This window comes from Nannobrachium achirus, assembly GCF_963921795.1.
Source record: "Nannobrachium achirus genome assembly, chromosome: 9".
Classification (NCBI taxonomy): domain Eukaryota; kingdom Metazoa; phylum Chordata; class Actinopteri; order Myctophiformes; family Myctophidae; genus Nannobrachium; species Nannobrachium achirus.
In genome coordinates, this window is record NC_137818.1 from 57,040,496 (window position 1) to 57,059,144 (window position 18,649).

Consider the following 18,649-nt stretch of genomic DNA (forward strand, 5'->3'; position numbering starts at 1 on the left):
AATGTGGGACATCCCATCAGGAGGCAATTTCACTGCTATCAGAGCAAATCTAGGAAAACACAACATAATATTTATAGAGGTGGCACTTGGAGTTGCTAGGAAATGCACTGCAATAACATGGAAGTCTGACTCCCCCCTCCTCATTGCGAGACGGTTCTCAGAAATGAATTGCTGTGATGATTACTTATCTTCTGAGAAATGGGTTTGACACGTTTTTTGGAAGATTTGGGAACCTTATTTGGATTATATGGAAACGTTGTCCCTACCTGTATCAGAGATGTTATAGGTTGTTATCTACAGTTATCTGAGTCTATAGATCTATTATTTCTTGAAGCTACTTAAAGGACAACTTTCGTTTTTTACAACAAGGGTTCATATTTTAGATTGTAATTAAAGAATGAGTGTTCAAATTATTTCATTTACTTCTTTCTATTGTTTTAGAGATTTTTATTTCAGTGGTTGGGGGCATGTGTACAAGTGGCTAAATATGTAATTTTACACAGAATAAGCCCATTCCCAAGATACAATGCAACCTTTCATGGTTGGATGTGACTTATGGGGGCTAGAAGTGTTACTGTAAATAGCAATAAAGAAACTGCTGGCTTATTGTGTCTAAAACCACTTTAGACACAATAAGCCACTTGTACGCATGCCCCCATGCGTACACATGCCCCACATTTTAGCACGGTTAAACGCGATAAAACAATAGAACGAAGCAAACGAAAACATTTTAAAACTCAATTTTTCTTTTCTCTAATTACAAACTAAAATATGAACCCTTGTTGTAAAAAAAAACAAAGTTGTCCTTTAATGTTACAGTAGATTTGTCTCTTCTCTTCTTTTTTGTACCTGCCATTTTATTTTTGATTGTTATGTTTTATCTGTGTGTGTGTGTGTGTGTGTGTGTGTGTGTGTGTGTGTGTGTGTGTGTGTGTGTGTGTGTGTGTGTGTGTGTGTGCGTGCGTGCGTGCGTGCGTGCGTGCGTGCGTGCACACACCTTGTGGCAGTAATGCAGAGCGGAGGTGATCTGTCTGAAGACCTCTCTGGCGTCTGTCTCCGGCAGCCTCCGTCTCTGGTGGACGTAGTCGTACAGCTCTCCTCTGCTGGCGTACTCCATCACTATCACTATCTTATCTCTGCTCTCGAACACTGCACAGCACACAGGGAAAACGTTTAGATTAGCCGCGCATTACAAAAGCTTTGCAAATGTACTTAAAAAGGCATAATTTGTGCATGTGTGTGTGTGTGTGGTTCTCTGCTTTGTCTGGGTGGATTTCAGTTGGATTGTGAGGCCCAAAAGGCTATTTGGTCAGTGGCGTAATCCTTCACTTTACAGTACTGTACTGTATATCATCAGCCAAAGCGAGAGGTCTTTAGTGAGACTCTTGGGAACACACATTTACACAGAAAATAAACAAACTGCTAAATGGTGCATATCGCTGCTGTCGGATGGAAAAATCGTATATACAAAACTGTTACTTTTCAGGATTAAAGTAAAAAAAATAGTAGCAGAACTACAAGCTCTAGCTTGTGGATCTGCTACTTCTGATGCTTTCGTGGGATGCTGCAGAATCAAGTAGGGCATTAATTTACGAAAAAACACAACAAAGTTAGAATATGGAGATATAAGAGGTTTCTACCTGACAGCAACAATATATGACATATCGTCACTGTCGGGCAGAAACCTTGTACGGTTTCAAATGTGTATGTTTTTTTGCAAAGTAAAGCCCTGCTTCAGGCCGTGGCACAAAAGTAGTGAAAACAGCTGATCTACAAGTACACAACGCCTCGCGGTGCGAGGCGTTGTGTGCTTGTAGATCGGCTGTTTTCACTATTTAGTTAATTTTTTTAAATTGATAAAAACTAACGGTTTTGGACATACAAGGTTTCCACCCGACAACTACGATATGGTACTATAGAACATTTCTCCAAAGCACTTTACAATGTACACTACACATTCACCTATTCACACAGGGCACAAGAGATGGGCGAAAATACATTGAAAAGTATTTTGATACAAAATACAAATACTGGGTCAAAAAATGTATCAAAATACAAAATATAAATACAGGCCAGAGAAATGTATTTAAGATTCAAATACGTATTTTGTATTTTGAAAATACAATACTTTTTTATAAAAATTGATGCAATGATTAGTAATTTTATAGATTGACTGCCATGTATTACATTAATTGCCTGTCAGAATTTTGAAGAATAAAGTGCCCTCCAGACTATACGCGGTCACAGCCTCCTAGTAATTCATTTTCAATGGGAGGCGGGCGGCTATTTTGGGGCGGCGAGGCAAGCGGGCGCGTTCTCGTTTGTGCATGCGTACGCGGGCGGTGAGAGATGGATTGTGTTCATCTTTGTGAAATACCGCGTGGTGTTTACTCACTGAGCGAGTGTGTTTGTGTCTCACCACAGTGCGGTAACCGCTGATCCAAGCGGCAGCCGTAGCGGTGACCGTGTATCGTGTGGAAGGCACTTAAATTGACCATACTATGATGTTTGTCTTGAGCAGGCAGCCTAAATGTTTACCACTGTGTGCCAGTGTGTGAGAGCTCAGGCCAGAAGTGCCTTCCACACGATACGCGGTCACCGCTACGGCTGCCGCTTGGGTCAGCGACCCGCGTACGCATGCACAAACGAGCACGCTCGCTGGGATTTTCACGGTACTGCGCCCCGCTCGCCTCGCCGCCTCAAAACTTCGCTGCGTGGAAGAAATAGCCGCCCAACTCTCATTGAAAATGAATTACTAGGAGGCGGTGACCACGTATCTTCTGGAACTATGGCATGAGACTGAATGCACCAGTACTTCATAGAGTGCAAAACCCGCTCTGCCAGCCTTATAATAATAACTAAAACTGCACTCTGTCGAGGTGCCAACTTGCGTCTTGTGCACAAGTAGGCCTTGTGCGTCAGCAGTGCGTGCCATGAGGTGCGCTCACCACTGGCATCACCACTGGTCAATGCCAGTGATATCACCACTGACATCACCAGGAATGCTGGTCCCTCATTGGCTGTTAATGATGACATTGCCAGAAATGCTGGTCCCTTATTGTGCTACGTGCTTAAACACACACAGCTACCTACCTACCAACCTACATACATACATTCATACGCAGATCAACGCAGTACTTGCACACAAGTAATTCAAAATTGTAATCATAATGCACGTTACATTTGAAGCAAATCAAAGTCAAGTGCTATGGCTGTATCACACACACAAACCACCAGCAAATTAGATTGAAAGAAAATGTATCTTTCCCCCTACAATTTAAAACTTTGTGAATGTTTAAAATGTTTCCATTTGAGAATAAAATTACATTAAAAGTATTTTGTATTTCAAATACAGAAAATACTAGACCTGAAAGTATTTTGATACAAATTACATCCAATTTTTTCCATACCAGCCAAATACAAATTACAAAATACAAAAAAGTATTTCAAATACGTATTTCAAATACATGTATTTCAAATACTGCCCATCTCTTAAGGGTTCAGTGTCTTGCTCAAGGACACTTCGACACAAATCAACCCATTCCAATTCCGAAGTGCACGTCTGTGTGCATGAGTGTGCATGCGTGCGTGCACGTGCATGTGTGTGTGTGTCTTCTTCTTTTGTGTATGTGTGTGTGCATGTGCATGTGTACAGTATGTGTCTCTCAGTACGTCTAAGCTTGTGAACTCACCCTCGTGGAAGCGTATGATGTTGGGGTGCCTGAGGGACGAGGTGATTTCAATCTCTCTCTGGATGTGAACTCTGTCCAGGTTGTCAGTGATTCGCTCCTTACGTATAGACTTGATGGCCACCTGCCAAACACAAGATATACAGTACAGGATGAAGACATTAAACATACAGTATAGGAGTATGCCCAGCATCCTTATTCTGCGGGAAACATGATCCCCCTCAGAATTTATTTTTTAGAGAAAATACGCCACATGTCATGGGCTTATACCGGTAGATCGACTACAAGGCAAAAAATTTGTCAAAAAAGCGGTCCAAGTACACAGCACGGGCCTATGGGGTACAGGTGCATACAGAATAGGATTAAGACATTAAGTACAGCAATGCCATCCAATGATATCTGTTTGATTAAAAAACTTAAAACAGCATAGTAGTAAGGCTGCCTGCTATCAATTATTTATTATAATCAATTAAATCGATTACCAATACACAGCAACACAGTCTTTATCCTGTTCTGCAGAGGATTTTGTGCCAGTAAAAAAAAATAACCAATTTAGTTCCTCAACACCGGATCATCCAAGGTTTAAATCCATTCCCCTCATTATTTTACAGGTCGTGCTGCTACGTAAACCCGTTTCGTACAAGAAGAAACACTGGTGAAATTCACAGCTCATGTAATATTGACATAGAAATACTGTAGCTGGAGACTATGATGAACATGTACATACAGTATATGCACACATGCACGCTTGTGCCACACAATGCAAGCATGAATGCACATCCACACACGCATACACGCATGCACGCACGCACGCACACACCCTGGGGTATTAGAGGTGATTATGTGTGGATTGTGAGAGTGAATCGCTTGTGATCAGAGCTCAGTTGGAGACAGAAGGCTGACAGCTGACACTGTTCACACACTGTTCCTTTAATCTCACACAAATCACACTTTATAGTACACATCCCCAACATGCACAAACACACGCACGCACGCACGCACGCACGCACGCACGCACGCACGCACGCACGCACACACACACACACACACACACACACACACACACACACACACACACACACACACACACACACACACACATTGTGTTGTTATTATACATGTGAGGACATCAGTATTTTAGGACATCCATAGTAACCCTAGAAACACTTTACATCGGATATTTCCGGCGAAGAAGCTTGGTGCAGGGGGCAAAAGAGCAGACCAAGTGCCGAGCTAAAGGTCAAGTTTACAAAGTATTGAGGGTTTAAGTGCTCTGACAAATGCACATTCAACACAAATCCAATATGTAGAGGAGGGGTCCCTGCTTCTTCTATCTCTCAATTAAGGGGTCAGGGGGGGTCATCAATATGTTCGTGGCAAATCTTTGATTTAATTTTTTTACACACCATTATAATGTTGTTATTTTGATCACAAGACCCAACTACTGAATGTCAAGTCTCCAGGTTTTCTTCAGAATCACTTATTTACTACGACAATATGGCATATTGGTCCAACTGGTACTAGTGGTTCTCAAATGTTTTATTTGAAAGGACCCCCTTAAAGGACAACTTTAGTTTTTTACAACAAGGGTTCATATTTTAGATTGTAATTAAAGAATATAAAAGATGAGTGTCAAAATTATTTCATTTACTTCTTTCTATTGTTTTAGAGATACTTATATCAGTGGGTGGGGGCTAAATATGTCATTTTACACAGAATAAGCCCATTCCCAAGATACAACGCAACCTTTCATGGTTGGATGTGACTTATGGGGGCTAGAAGTGTTACTGTAAATAGCAATAAAGGAACTGCTGGCTTATTGTGTCTAAAAAGACATATTTAGCCACTTGTACGCATGCCCCCATGCGTACGCATGCCCCACATTTTAGCATGGTAAACGCGATAAAACAATAGAACGAAGCAAATGAAAACATTTTAACACTCACTTTTTTCTCTCATTACAATCTAAAATATGAACCCTTGTTGTAAAAAAACAAAGTTGTCCTTTAACTCAGAGTTACAGACCTGTTATGGTCATTCAGGGCTATATCTCTTTTTTTCCCTGATAATATTATCGTCCACTAACTTTGCATGTCCGTGGGGAAAAAATGAATTTTGACCAAAATGTCCACACCACAACAAGCCAGCATGACGATGACCCCTGTAAGGTCATTGAAGACCCCAACTGAAGACCCCAGCTCCCCCCCCCCCCCCTCCAATGGTGTTCCCAGATTGGTGACCAGGTCACAGTGACCTCAAACAGATAGCATTATTCGCCGCGGCCCCCCCGCGGGGGCGACGCTCTTTAACACACAGAGCACTGATAAAGTCCTGTGTGTCAGCCTGACAGCCCCTGGAGTGTCTCTGAAGGTCAGCAGAGCAGACCACGGATTCTCAGCTGCTGGAAAGAGAGAGAGAGAGAGACCTTTTCTGGACGTCAGAGAGGAACACCATTCACACGCTCTCTGAACCACAGTCGTTATGCAACACAAGCCTTGTGAGTTTGCTTGTGGTGTGGTATGGTGTGGTGGGGCGCGTACTCTCACATGCGTGCGTGCGTTCGTCCGGTCATCCGGGGCTGCGGTGTCATAGGCATCCGATGACGATTCCCCTGCCTTTTGTTTGTTGGCCTTGTTGATTTTCACAGCTAATTTTGATTTAGTTTTAGTCATATTTTGGTCATCTGAAATGCTTTGGTGTTAGTCTAGTTTTAGTCGACTAAATCTACAGTTTATTTTGTCGACTGAAATTTATTTTGGCGTAATTTTACACATGCATGCAAAGAATAGCCGATCTACATGAGCATGTAGATCTGCTATTTTCAGAGCACAACCACGATCTACTGGATCTCTTCCCCACTAGTCCCTCCCTAACATTTTAGTTTTTATAGTGTAAATTGACAATATATTTAGTCTCAGTTTTAGTCATAGTAGGATAGTACTTATTTAGTTTTTAATCAGTTTTCGTCAGTGAAAAAAATGTAGTCATAATTTTAGTCGACTACAAATCTACGCGGGTGGTGTTGGATTTAACCACTAAAACGATAGAACATTCGGCAAAAATAGCTGATCTGCTATTTCCAGGGAAGATATTAGAGGGGAAACAGGAGGAGGCCTAGAAGGCCTTCCATCTAGCGCCACCCTCAGGCAATTTGTACTCTTAGCCCCAATAGAGAGATCGTGGAGCTCTAATAGAGGGTATGCACGTGACATCATCGTACCTGGATGTTATGTGTGAACGTCTACTGAGAGGCAAAAAACAGAGTCAGTAGGAGTCATGAGGAGTCAGCAGGAGTCAGCAGGAGTCATGAGGAGTCAGCAGGAGTGAGGAGGAGTCAGGAAGAGTTTCCCAATGAGCGCTTCCAAACTCCAATGCTTCATGCTGCTTTACGTTTTGCCACTCAGTCTAGATGAGTAGCGTATGACACATACCCTCTTTCGATGTCAGTTCAAACCACTTTGGTCAGATTGGGTGCAAGGAGCAGTACGGCCTCTCATAGGGACCACTAACGAGATGAGAAGAGCCCAAATGATGAAAAGGCTCTTTCAACTTGCAACGTTTTGTCACCCACAGTGACGCGATGCAACAGATGCATCTCCTCACACTGCAGGTATACAGCAGAAACTACTATAGGTGGAAAGAGGAGTGAGAAGGAGGGAAAAGGGCGGTAATGGAGGAGAGAACAATGGGAGTAGGGATATAAAGGAGGAGAGATGGTACCGGTAGGAAGGTGGAATGGGTGATAGAGGAAAGAGTGATCTTTTCTTTTTTGTAATTGGAACGAACGTCCTCAGGGAGGATGGGGTACAAAATGTCTGGCATCCTTCTATGCCGCTTCCTCTGTGTTTTACATTAACGCCCCGTCAGCTGAATCCATGCAGACACACTGGACATTGTTAAATGACCTGGGTACTAAGAGCCCCCATAAAGGGGCATGTGCATGAAAGGAGGAAGTGTGTGCGTGCGCGTGTGTGTGAGAGAGAGAGAGAGAGAGAGAGAGAGAGAGAGAGAGAGAGAGAGAGAGAGAGAGAGAGTGCAAGTATGCTAAGTATGACCTATGAAATATCCTTCACACTCACAATGTTTCATTGTTCTTCCAAATAATGTGCCGTGTGTGTGTGTGTGATTCCGATTCAGCTGAAAAATGCCGAAGTGTAACAGGATGCATCTAGAAAACACATCTAGGAGTTGTTCTTTCTCGCGGTGACTTTAGAGTGGGAACTCTCATGCTGTAAGGTGGTGTTTAGTCTGCTTGCGTACAGAGCATTTCCATTTCTCACGTACAACGGAAATCTTTAACAGGTTGTCAAATAAATCTCTCACATACATGGCTAAACAAGGCTCACCAGAGACCACAGCAGCATAAAGGAAGGATGTCACAACTAGAGATGCCAAACAAATTGTGCCTTTGTTTGAACAAAACCAGAAACCCTAACCAAAATGTAGGGATACTAGAAGTAACCAAGCCAAAAGGGATATGCCAAAAAGAAACAGAAATTGGGAACCAGTAGCCTAGCTGGAGCTAGACTTCATCCCCACACATGTTAAGGCTAGGGAACCAGCTCTTCCCCCTAACATATGAAAACAAAGCCTGAAAACTAGACTACAGATTGAGACTTCCCATCCAGAACTAACATAACAAAACCAAAGTATGTTGAGTAAAACAATTAGGGGAAAAGGAGAAGAATGAAGGGGGAGAGAAAGAAACTGCTGCTGTATCAGTTTGGTTGTATCTCTCTCTCCTGGCATTGCTTCGCTGCCCCGCTGTCTTTTTGAACGGTGCTCCTGGAAAGGGGCTAAGCTCCAACATCTGGCTTTGTCCGGGCTCTGAAGCGTGGCCTACATCTGGCCTACATCTTGGCACAAAACACTCAAAGTTTGTTGTATGCCCAGTCACATTGACCAAGCTTTGCGGGACACTTTATTAAATTAAGTCATAAATAGCACCGCTCACTTCACACTAGGTGTGATTCTTAGACTGATGGTTAACTAGCTGCAGGTGCTCCACTCCTAGACCAGGTAAAAGGAAGACAAACCAGGCAGGCCCACGAGTGCGTACATTCAAGTAGGCCTGCAGCTATCGGCAATTGTCTTAGCAAATTATTCTATTGATTACTTTTTGATTAATTTGCTTTTATACGTCAGTGAATCGAATAAACACGTATTCCCTGTTTTATTACTTCACTGCACAGCGGCGGCACATACAAATAGTGAAGATAGCTGCTCTACAAGCTTATAACCAGTCGCGATGCGCCACGGCTATTTTCAGTGTTTTTGGAACCTACTAATCTATTATTTTATTAAATGATCGATTTCGTTTTTTTTTTTAAACTCAATTCAATCGATTAGTTTGATCAACTCTGCACCTTTACATTCAAGGCTACACCCAGCTACACATATACAACAAAAACAACAGCAACTAAAGAGTAGATGCCCTCTTTCTCGATAGACAGAAAAGGTGGCTTGCAAAGCCATGCCAGAAATACTGACCCTTTTCAGGAAGGGCAGCTGATCATTCCTTCTTTACCATGACCCCTATGGCCTGGCTGTCTCTTCAAAGCATTCCCACTGCAAAGCTCATACTGTGTATAGCAGACCAGCATACCTTTACGGGTCCATTTTTCTACTGTATTATATTTATTATCAACAGGCGTTATCACTTTTAGCAGGAGGTTTTTGTGTGTGCGCACGTGCGCATGCGTGCGTATGTGCTGTTGAGGGTTGGGAAGATCGACCTCAGACCACTTAGTTATTTCCTGTTCCATTATTCCCATCCAAGACTTGGAAAACACACGCACGCACGCAGGCACGCAGGCACGCACGCACGCACGCACGCACGCACGCACGCACGCACGCACGCACGCACGCACGCACGCACACACACACACACACACACACACACACACACACACACACACGTCCCATGAGAGTCTGAACATCGCTGCAGGCCCCTACTGCATCTGTGGCCGATTTAACAGTAGGATTATACAGGATCTTTGCCAATTACACAGCAACATCCTCGGTTAATAAAACTTGGTTCGGGAGAGTTCAAATTGAACCAAATGGGCTCTTCTTCCCTTACAGATCTCTCAGTAAAATGAACACTGAGGACTTCGGTAGGTGTGCAGACCGTCCAGCTTACAACCTGCACGCACGCACGCACACTCAGCACTAAAATGTCTCTCTCTATTACTGTCTGGAGGGGAACTCTACCACCCAGACTCTGCCATGTAGCCTGCCCTGCATGTTGCTCAGCCTGGTACCAAATACATTGTCATACAGTAAGAAACGGGCTAAGATTTTATTGATAATATCATATTAATATACAAATAAATTCTGGTATTTTTTTCTTTAAAACCTTGAAAAAACCTTGTTTACATTGTGATTCTGATGAATAGAAATGAGTTAGTTCCATTGATCCAAGCCAGAAACACAATCGATTGATTGGTCATCATTAAACTAAACGTAATCTGAGGATGCACGTAGCCCTGAATACAGGACTCTCATATACATGAGAGTCCTGGTGCTGCCTCAACATGAGGAGTAGTGGGCAATCGAGCCCTTAACGGTTTGAGCTAGGAACGTCAGATTTCAAAAATAAACTGCTTACCCAAGCCAACTTTGATAACGATTTGACGCCGCACAACGTTCATTACACGCCGCTCCCCGGTTGCTGAATAAAACGCATTTTTGTCCGAAATGATTTTGCTTAACATAGGACGTCCGCCTCTAGTGGACAGTCGCGTCATCGCATCATCTCCGTTCACTACAATGATCAACCGGAGATGACGCGACTGTCCACTAGAGGCGGACGTCCTATGTTAAGCAAAATAATTTCGGACAAAAATGCTTTTTATTCAACAATCCGGTAGCGGCGTGTAATGAACGTTGTGCGGCGTCAAATTGTTATCAAAGTTGGCTTAGGTAAGCACTTTATTTTTGAAATCTGACGTTCCTAGCTCAAACCGTTAAGGGCTCGATTGCCCACTACTCCTCATGTTGAGGCAGCACCAGGACTCTCATGTATATGAGAGTCCTGTATTCAGGGCTAAGGATGCACGTATCCCACCCATATGACCACTTAGTGACCACTTAGTGGTCATATGGAAGTGGACCTTTTTTTTCTTTTCTTTTTTTTTATGGGCCCTGAGGCCTCTGACAAGGGAAAAGGTTGGGAGCCTCTGTCATACAGTTTTAATGCAGAGACAGGACCAGGAACCAGTGAACATGACATAAAGCACAGATTGGTGACCTAACTGCAGTATTAACGTCCCATTACGTCTGCATCCTATCTCCTGTTGTCACATTAAGCCTGACTTATTACCCGTGTCGTGTGCTGAAAATAGCCTACTAGGGCTGAGCTTTCCTTTTCAGGCCTTAAGATCACTTTAGTGCCAGACAAGTGAAAACCACAATTTATTTGACTTCTGCTAATACGAATAAGGCTGCTAATTCGAATAAGGCTGCTATAATGCAAATAAAACAAGCACAGAATAAGACGATAGCACGGAATATTGCACCGCTAAACTGTAATATAAACCTATTTCTGGCACAAGGCCATCAAGACCACCCAATACTGTAGATCTAGGGTCTTCAACAGGGGGTCCTCAGAGTTACTACAGGGGGCCTTCCAAATCTTTGTGTGATTGAATTTTTTTTCTCCTTTTTTATATTAACCACTTGAATCCTAGTGTCCATATTCTGAGAACTTTAGCCAACAATAGCAGATCTACAAGCTCACAACGCCTCGCAGCGCGAGGCGTTGTGAGCTTGTAGATCTGCTATTTTTGGCAAAGAGGTTTGGTGTAGAGGAGAAAAAGAGCAGACTAAGTACAGAGTGAAAGGTAAAGTGTAGTAAGTATTGACGGTTCAAGTGGTTAAATATCTGAAAATACATATTTACATGAATCCAAAATACACAGATGATTGTGCTGTCAAATGATGAAACTATATGGAATCTATTAACAGGTTGTGGGGGTCCCTGCTTCGTCTCTCTCTCAGCTAAGGGGTCCTTGGCCTGAAAACGTTGAAGACCCCTGCTGTAGGTCTTCAAGACGGTTGCCCACCACCCTGAATCAAGAATTGTGGTGGGTTTGAATAGACACACTCAACACTAGTAATGTGTTCCAGTAAATCCCCCCTCCCACCCTACACCTCCTCCACTCATCCTTCCACCTTTTCTCTCTCTCTCTCTCTCTCTCTCTCTCTCTCTCTCTCTCTCTCTCTCTCTCTCTCTCTCCCCCCCCCCCCCTTCTCTATCTCCTCTCTCTCCGACAACAGGCCCCAGGTCTTGTTTCCAAAAATAATGTCCGTTTTGTTTCAAGGAATCTTTGGTATGTGTTGGCTACCAGCTCAAGGAACAAGCGCCCCCCCCCCCACCCTTGCCCGCCACCCCATCCTATACCCATACAGCAAAAAGTGTTCATTTAACTCCAGAGAGATACAAGCCTGTTCTATTTGTACACTCTTTGGGGTTCCATTCGCGTCTGGTCTTCTGAGCCTAAATGAACGCTAAAGAATGTGACTGTGTAGCAGCCTACTTTATCTGCTTCCACGTTCTACCGTATCTGTATCTGGAATGTGTTCCATAATCTGATTATGAACCCAGATAATCCTTGTAACACACATGTTTGTTTAACCAGACAGCAAACAAAGAGAGACACTTTATAGGACCTGGTGGGAGATCTCATTTAATGCCTGACATGAACCAGATTAGCATCGGGCGGAAAACTATGTTTGTTTTGTTGATTGACCTACAGTAGGGGTGGGCGATATGGTGATAATTATCATTGAGACGATACAATGTCTCCACGATATGCCTTTTCAGAGATATCGTATATATCGTGATGCAATTGATGGAGCCTTGTAAAATCGTTAATACAGAGATTCATTGCAGAATTCAATTTAAACCTGCATTTTGGTCTAAATCAGTAGTTCTCAAACTTTAAAATGTCAAGGTCTCCACTCTGACAGTATACAAATACATTTGTATACTCTCTGACAGTATACAAATACATTTGTATACTGTCAGAGTTACATACTTGTAAAGTTCAAGTTAGACCTCCCAAAAGGAACCCAGAGAGTCTTGTTTTTGTCAAGTAACTTGAAAAATAACCATAAAAGCCAACATGAAAAATAATTGTGATAAAATCGTGTATCGTGATACAGCTTGGAAAAATATCGTGATATTTGTATTTTTCCATATAGCCCACCCCTAACCTACAGCAGTTAATGTCGCTGAAATACAAAAAACATTGTACATTCTTTAATGACACATTTTAGAAGGTTTCAAAGGTCATCTCTCACCTATAGACACAGGATCTGACATGAATTTTGACAATTTGACCTGATGGTCAAGATTCAAATCCCCTGAGCAGCAGGCAGGCTCTATTAGCTCAATGGTTAAAATGTCAGCACAAACGAAAGTTTTAAGAGGAAAGTTACATGCAGTAGTGCAGCTTTAACTAAACCCTCCGGAGACTTAGTAAACTACCCGAGTTGGCTCTGTACTTGGACCTCTTTTTTCCCCAATCTACAATCTCACATATTAACGACGCGTAGCTTGTAGATCAGATTTTTTTTAATTTTTTTTGGCTAATAAATAATCCCCCATGAAAATCCCTCAACCTCATATGTCCAAAAACTGTTACTTTTCACAATTCAAATTCAAAAACAGCAAAAGCAGCAAATCTACAAGCTCTAGACACATTGCTTTGCACCATGTTTCGAGCTTGTAGATCTGCAACTTTTCATGCTTTTGTGTGATGTTGTAGATGCAGAGTGATCAAGTAGGGGCGTTATTTTACGCAAAAAAACAGTAAAAGTTATAATCCGGAGATAAGAGGTTTCATCAGTAATTAGCACAGGCTCAGGCCTCCTACAGTGAGTCTAAGAGCTGAATGAGTGACTCAACACCAAGGCATCTCCATGCTGCCAGCACAGGAAACTAGAGAAGTGCTCAGCAGCACTAGCCAATGAGATCACACACACACACACACACACACACACACACACACACACACACACACACACACACACACACACACACACACACACACACACACACACACACACACACACACATTCACAACACACACACACACACACACACACACACACACAGACAGACATAGGCACAAGCAATGTTGTGCACACACACACACACACACACACGTACACACACACACACACAAACAGCTCTTACCTCTTACTCAGTATTAATATTTAATTGGCACTGGGCAGGATTCTTGGAACAACACACGCATGCACACGCACGCACGCACACATGCACGCACGCGCGCACGCACGCACGCACACACACACACACACACACACACACACACACACACACACACACACACACACACACAAAGGAAACAGCAGACTAAAAGCTAAGTGAAAAACAATGTCCTGGCAGTGGCTGAGACCTCCTGGAGGGGCCAAGGGCAAGATGGGACACAAGCACAGGCACACGCACGCTGCACGCACGCACACACACACACACACACACGCACACGCACGCACACACACACACACACACACACACACACACACACACACACACACACACACACACACACACACACACACACACACACACACACACACACACACACGAACACACAAACAAAAACACACACACACACACACACACACACACACACACACACACACACACACGTCCCCCCCCTTTTTTTCTGCCTTTGTATTTGATGTTATGCTTTTGAAACTGATATTATCCTAGATAAAGTACTGTGTTCTATCCGTCTGTCTTTCAATGTTATATGAGATACTTAAAGTGTGGTTCCTGTGGAAATAAGCCTCGGCTTTCTAGGATCTCCTTTTAGTTGACCTTGTACCAGTGATTTGTACTGTCATGAAACTGTACTTTTTTCTATTGCAAACTTCTAACAAATTCTTCAATCAAAACACACACACACACACACACACACACACACACACACACACACACACACACACACACACACACACACACACACACACACACACACACACACATGCATAGTTACTACATGATGTAGCAACTGCTGAATAAAACGTTTGCACTTTTTTCAGGCTATAAAGACAGTATGCCTATAGTATGCAGTCAGATGTTGGAAAACATCCTGTGATCATTTTTGACGTTTTAATATTAATATTTCCCCCTATGAATTGAGTACAAAGGACCCTTATGTAAACAAGTCGTGTCATTTTTGGACGTGTACTGTCATGTCTTTTCTTATTTAATATGCAAACTGCAAAATTAAGTATTCAATCAATCAATGCCTTTATAGCTTACAAGTTACAATGTATCTTTTTATGTACTTTTGTTATAGGCTGAAGTCATAAATAAGTAGAGCCCAGAGGCGTAGTGTCCTAGTAGTCATAAACTATAAGCATGTAACTTACTGTCTTCTGGCTCGCTCTCTCCACCGCTCTCTTCACCTTGCCGTAGGTTCCTTTCCCCAGCGTCTCCATCACCTCGTAGCGGTGCTTCAGGTTGTGTTTGTGCTGGTGCTTCTTCACATCATCCACGGGTGGTGCTGCCGCTGCTGCGGCCACCATGATCCCCGTGTCCGCGTAGCGATGCTTCTTCTCCGCGCTCCTGGAGGAGGAGGAGGAGTAGCGCCGGTGGTGGAGGCTGCCCTGTCCGCCTCTGGGAGAGTTCTCCTCCCCGCCGCCGCCGGGCTGCAGCTCGTCGCCGGTGGCCGCCGGTGCTTGCAGACACTCGGAGCGGTCAGTGGAGCTCATCGCGCCATCGCTGGTCATACCGTCGCCTGTGGCCGCTTCCCTCCAGCCCATCCTCTCTGCGCACGGCGCGCAAAAACACCTGCCAACAACAACACCGTCTCCTGTCCTGGGATGGGATCCTGGGGCGATCACCCCAACACAATGTTTGATTTCTGTTCAAATGCAACAGACAACCGGCTGTCCACAGAGTGCCATTCAATTCAAAGTCGCCAAGTGATCCGCTAAAGATTGAAATATCGGTTTTTGATTTGAGCCAAGATCTATAGGAGCAGCAGCATTGTCCGTGAACCGTGAATAGCAGCCAGAGACGTTTTGCGCATCCATCCAACTCCCACACACCACTGTTATCTCTGCTCACTCCTCCTCTCTCTCTCCTCTCCTCCTTCTCGCTTCCCCCCCAAAAACAGCAACAGGAGCAGAGAAACCCACATGGATCACTGGGTGGAGCCACAGCCAAGCCTCATACCAACGCCAGCTGTCATAGCAACATGCAGACGCGCCGCACTCTTTGAGGAGTAGAGATGGGATTTGTGGCTCTTTGAAGTGAGCCGGATCTCTGGGATCCGTTCCTTTCAAAGAGCTGTTCAAAAGACTCATTTTAGTTACTTGTCACTTTGTAGATTTTGATTATAATCACAAATCACTTCAACTTTATTCGGCCATATATATACATTTATTTTCGGCCATTTTAAAATAGCCGATCTACAAGCTCACAATGCGTCGCGTTGCGACGCATTGTGAGCTTGTAGATCTGCTATTTTCACATTTCTTTTTCTACATTTTATTCATTGGAAAACTTGTGAAATGGGACCTTTTGCATAATGCGTACTTTCTACTATTGGTACCTACTTGTGGCAGAGTATTTCCACATTACATTTATTTACTCAAGTAAAGAATTTACCCTAAAAAAAATATATAGACCTATATATAGGTCTATATAGGCCCTATATATATATATATATATATATATATATAGTCTATATATATATATTATATATATAGGTCTATATAAAGAAGAAAAAAAGGCTCCCTATACTGCGAACCGGATCCCATCGTTAAAGAGCCGTTCAATAGACTCGATTCGTTCGCGAACGTCCCACCTCTATTTAGGAGCATTCTGAGCTTTCCAACACGGCCTAACGTTTGAGCGGCTAAAACTCGGCAGGAGAAGGAACAAGGAATGCTTGGTATGCAGCGCTGGGGTCACACTGTCATGCTTAAATCACCACTTCAATCGCCTGCTTGTTGACATTTTTACCAGGGAGCAGTGCTCAGGAAAATACAATTCGGGAACTCATTGACTTTTTAGCCTAGACTTATGTCAGCAAGTAGTCTACTAGCCTGGATGGGTCATAGAGCCTAGGTGATGATAGGTGGTGGGAAAACCTTTGATGCTAAAAGAAATGAGGTATAAATAGTTAGGGACTTGGCTTTATAGGGTGTGCCAAATGTAGTTCTAAGAGCGGCCATTTCTTGTGACAACACAGCCTTACACAGGTGTTCTGATTAGACTATAGCAGGGGTCTTCAACAGGGGGTCCGCGACCCCTAGGGGGTCCGCGGAGGTACTGCAGGGGGTCCGCAAAAATTTTTGCTTAAAAAAAAAAAAAAAAAAAAAGATTTAAAAAAATATATATATATTTTTTTTTTTCACATTTATGTTAAAAAATAAATCATGATTCTATCCATTTTGAATAGCTTGAATACATTATTACTATGCAACTGACAGATTGTTGATATTATTGACATTGGTTCTCAGTTAATAAGTAGTATGTTTAGAAATGGTAGTGGTACGGCCCACAATGCTCGCTGTTAGTGTAAAGTACATGTTTAAAATAAAAGATATGTCGTAGCCCGACCCCCCCACCCTACAAGGTGGTAGGGGGTCCCTGCTCCATCTCCCCATCAGTTTAGGGGTCCCCGGCCTGAAAACGTTGAAGACCCCTGGACTATAGCATTAGTTCTATGCAATCAAACAATTGAAACACCTGTGTTTTGTCACAAGAAATGGCCGCTAAGGACTACAATGACGTAGCCGCTGGCACACACTATAGCCTACAGGTGGATGTTACTAAATTCTAGGCTATTCAAGTTGAAATAACACAGACAAATAAGAAAATTATAGGCTGGTGGTGTTGTAGGCCTACTTTAAAGCATTTAAAGCTATTCTAGGATCACATTTACAGAGGAGCTTAGCTCCTAAGCCACTGCAATACATTAAACATTAATTATTACAGCATACATCAAGACAATACAATAGCTACCTCCCACAGTGCTCAGTTGAACAAATCAGAAAATGAACAATTTTCATTGGAAGTGTCTCAAAAGTCAAAACAAACCTGCACTGATTTTGAAATGTTTGTGGATATTATGAAATGATCAATTCTAGAGAAAGTGAAAGGGAGTTTTTAATATGAATATCAAAACAAAAGTAGGCCTACTGACGGGGAAAAAACATTCCCAGGGGACAGACCACGCCTGAAACACAGATGTTACAAAATCCAAACTGTGAAAAATGCAAAGATCAGAATGAAAATGAAAGGAACATTTTCTTTATGGGCGTTCATGTGAAATGCTTAAGCACCGTTAAAAAGGGTCTAAAATGCCAAAGCTTTACAGTAGAGGATTTTATGTTCAAGCGAGAAGATTTGGACTAAAATCTAAAGACTTCGGTTTCTGCTATAACTTAGCCTACTACAGTACTGCTGCTTAATAGCCTTAATTTAAAATATAGGCTTCAATAGGCAGTGCTTCTAACTCATCCTCTCCACTGCCATAAGCATCTCATGCTTATGGCATTCATTTGGGTATAACCCACTGCTAAGTTAAAGCTGTTAAATCATGTCTGAAGTTTGGTAAACTGAAAAAAAGAATCAACTGCTAAGCGAAAGCTTGGATATTAAATCATGTCTGAAGTTTGGTGGACTGAAAAGAAGAAAAATGGAAATAGGGCTTAAGTGGTTAAACTGTTCCTCGTTGTGCTGGGGACCCCCTGGACTCCTGGGGATGTATGTAATTTAAAAAAAACTGTCAATAGAAATATTCTTCTGCCAGTACGTCATGTCCAAGTATCTGAGCAAATAGGGGAAAGGAACCAACGTCAAGGGGTCATTTGGAACCCCCTCGAGAAACCATGAGGGTCCCTGGACCACACTTTGAGACCCACTGGTGTAGCATATTGTTTCCCTGACTCTGTTTGAGCAGAATGGA

The 18,649-nt window shown here is 42.9% G+C and overlaps 1 protein-coding gene across 1 annotated transcript in view; it reads right to left on the reverse strand.

The window, feature by feature from the left end:
* LOC308291001 (NUAK family SNF1-like kinase 1) overlaps positions 1-15,491 on the reverse strand; it is a gene marked incomplete at its 5' end in the record, with an annotated part of 31,265 nt that extends 15,774 nt beyond the window's left edge. Inside the window, 3 exons of the mRNA XM_080732914.1 lie at positions 998-1,149; positions 3,693-3,813; positions 15,099-15,491. Coding sequence (XP_080589040.1) covers positions 998-1,149; positions 3,693-3,813; positions 15,099-15,491 — 666 coding nt within the window. The remainder of the gene's footprint in view (positions 1-997; positions 1,150-3,692; positions 3,814-15,098) is intronic.
* Positions 15,492-18,649: the final 3,158 nt, after the last annotated feature.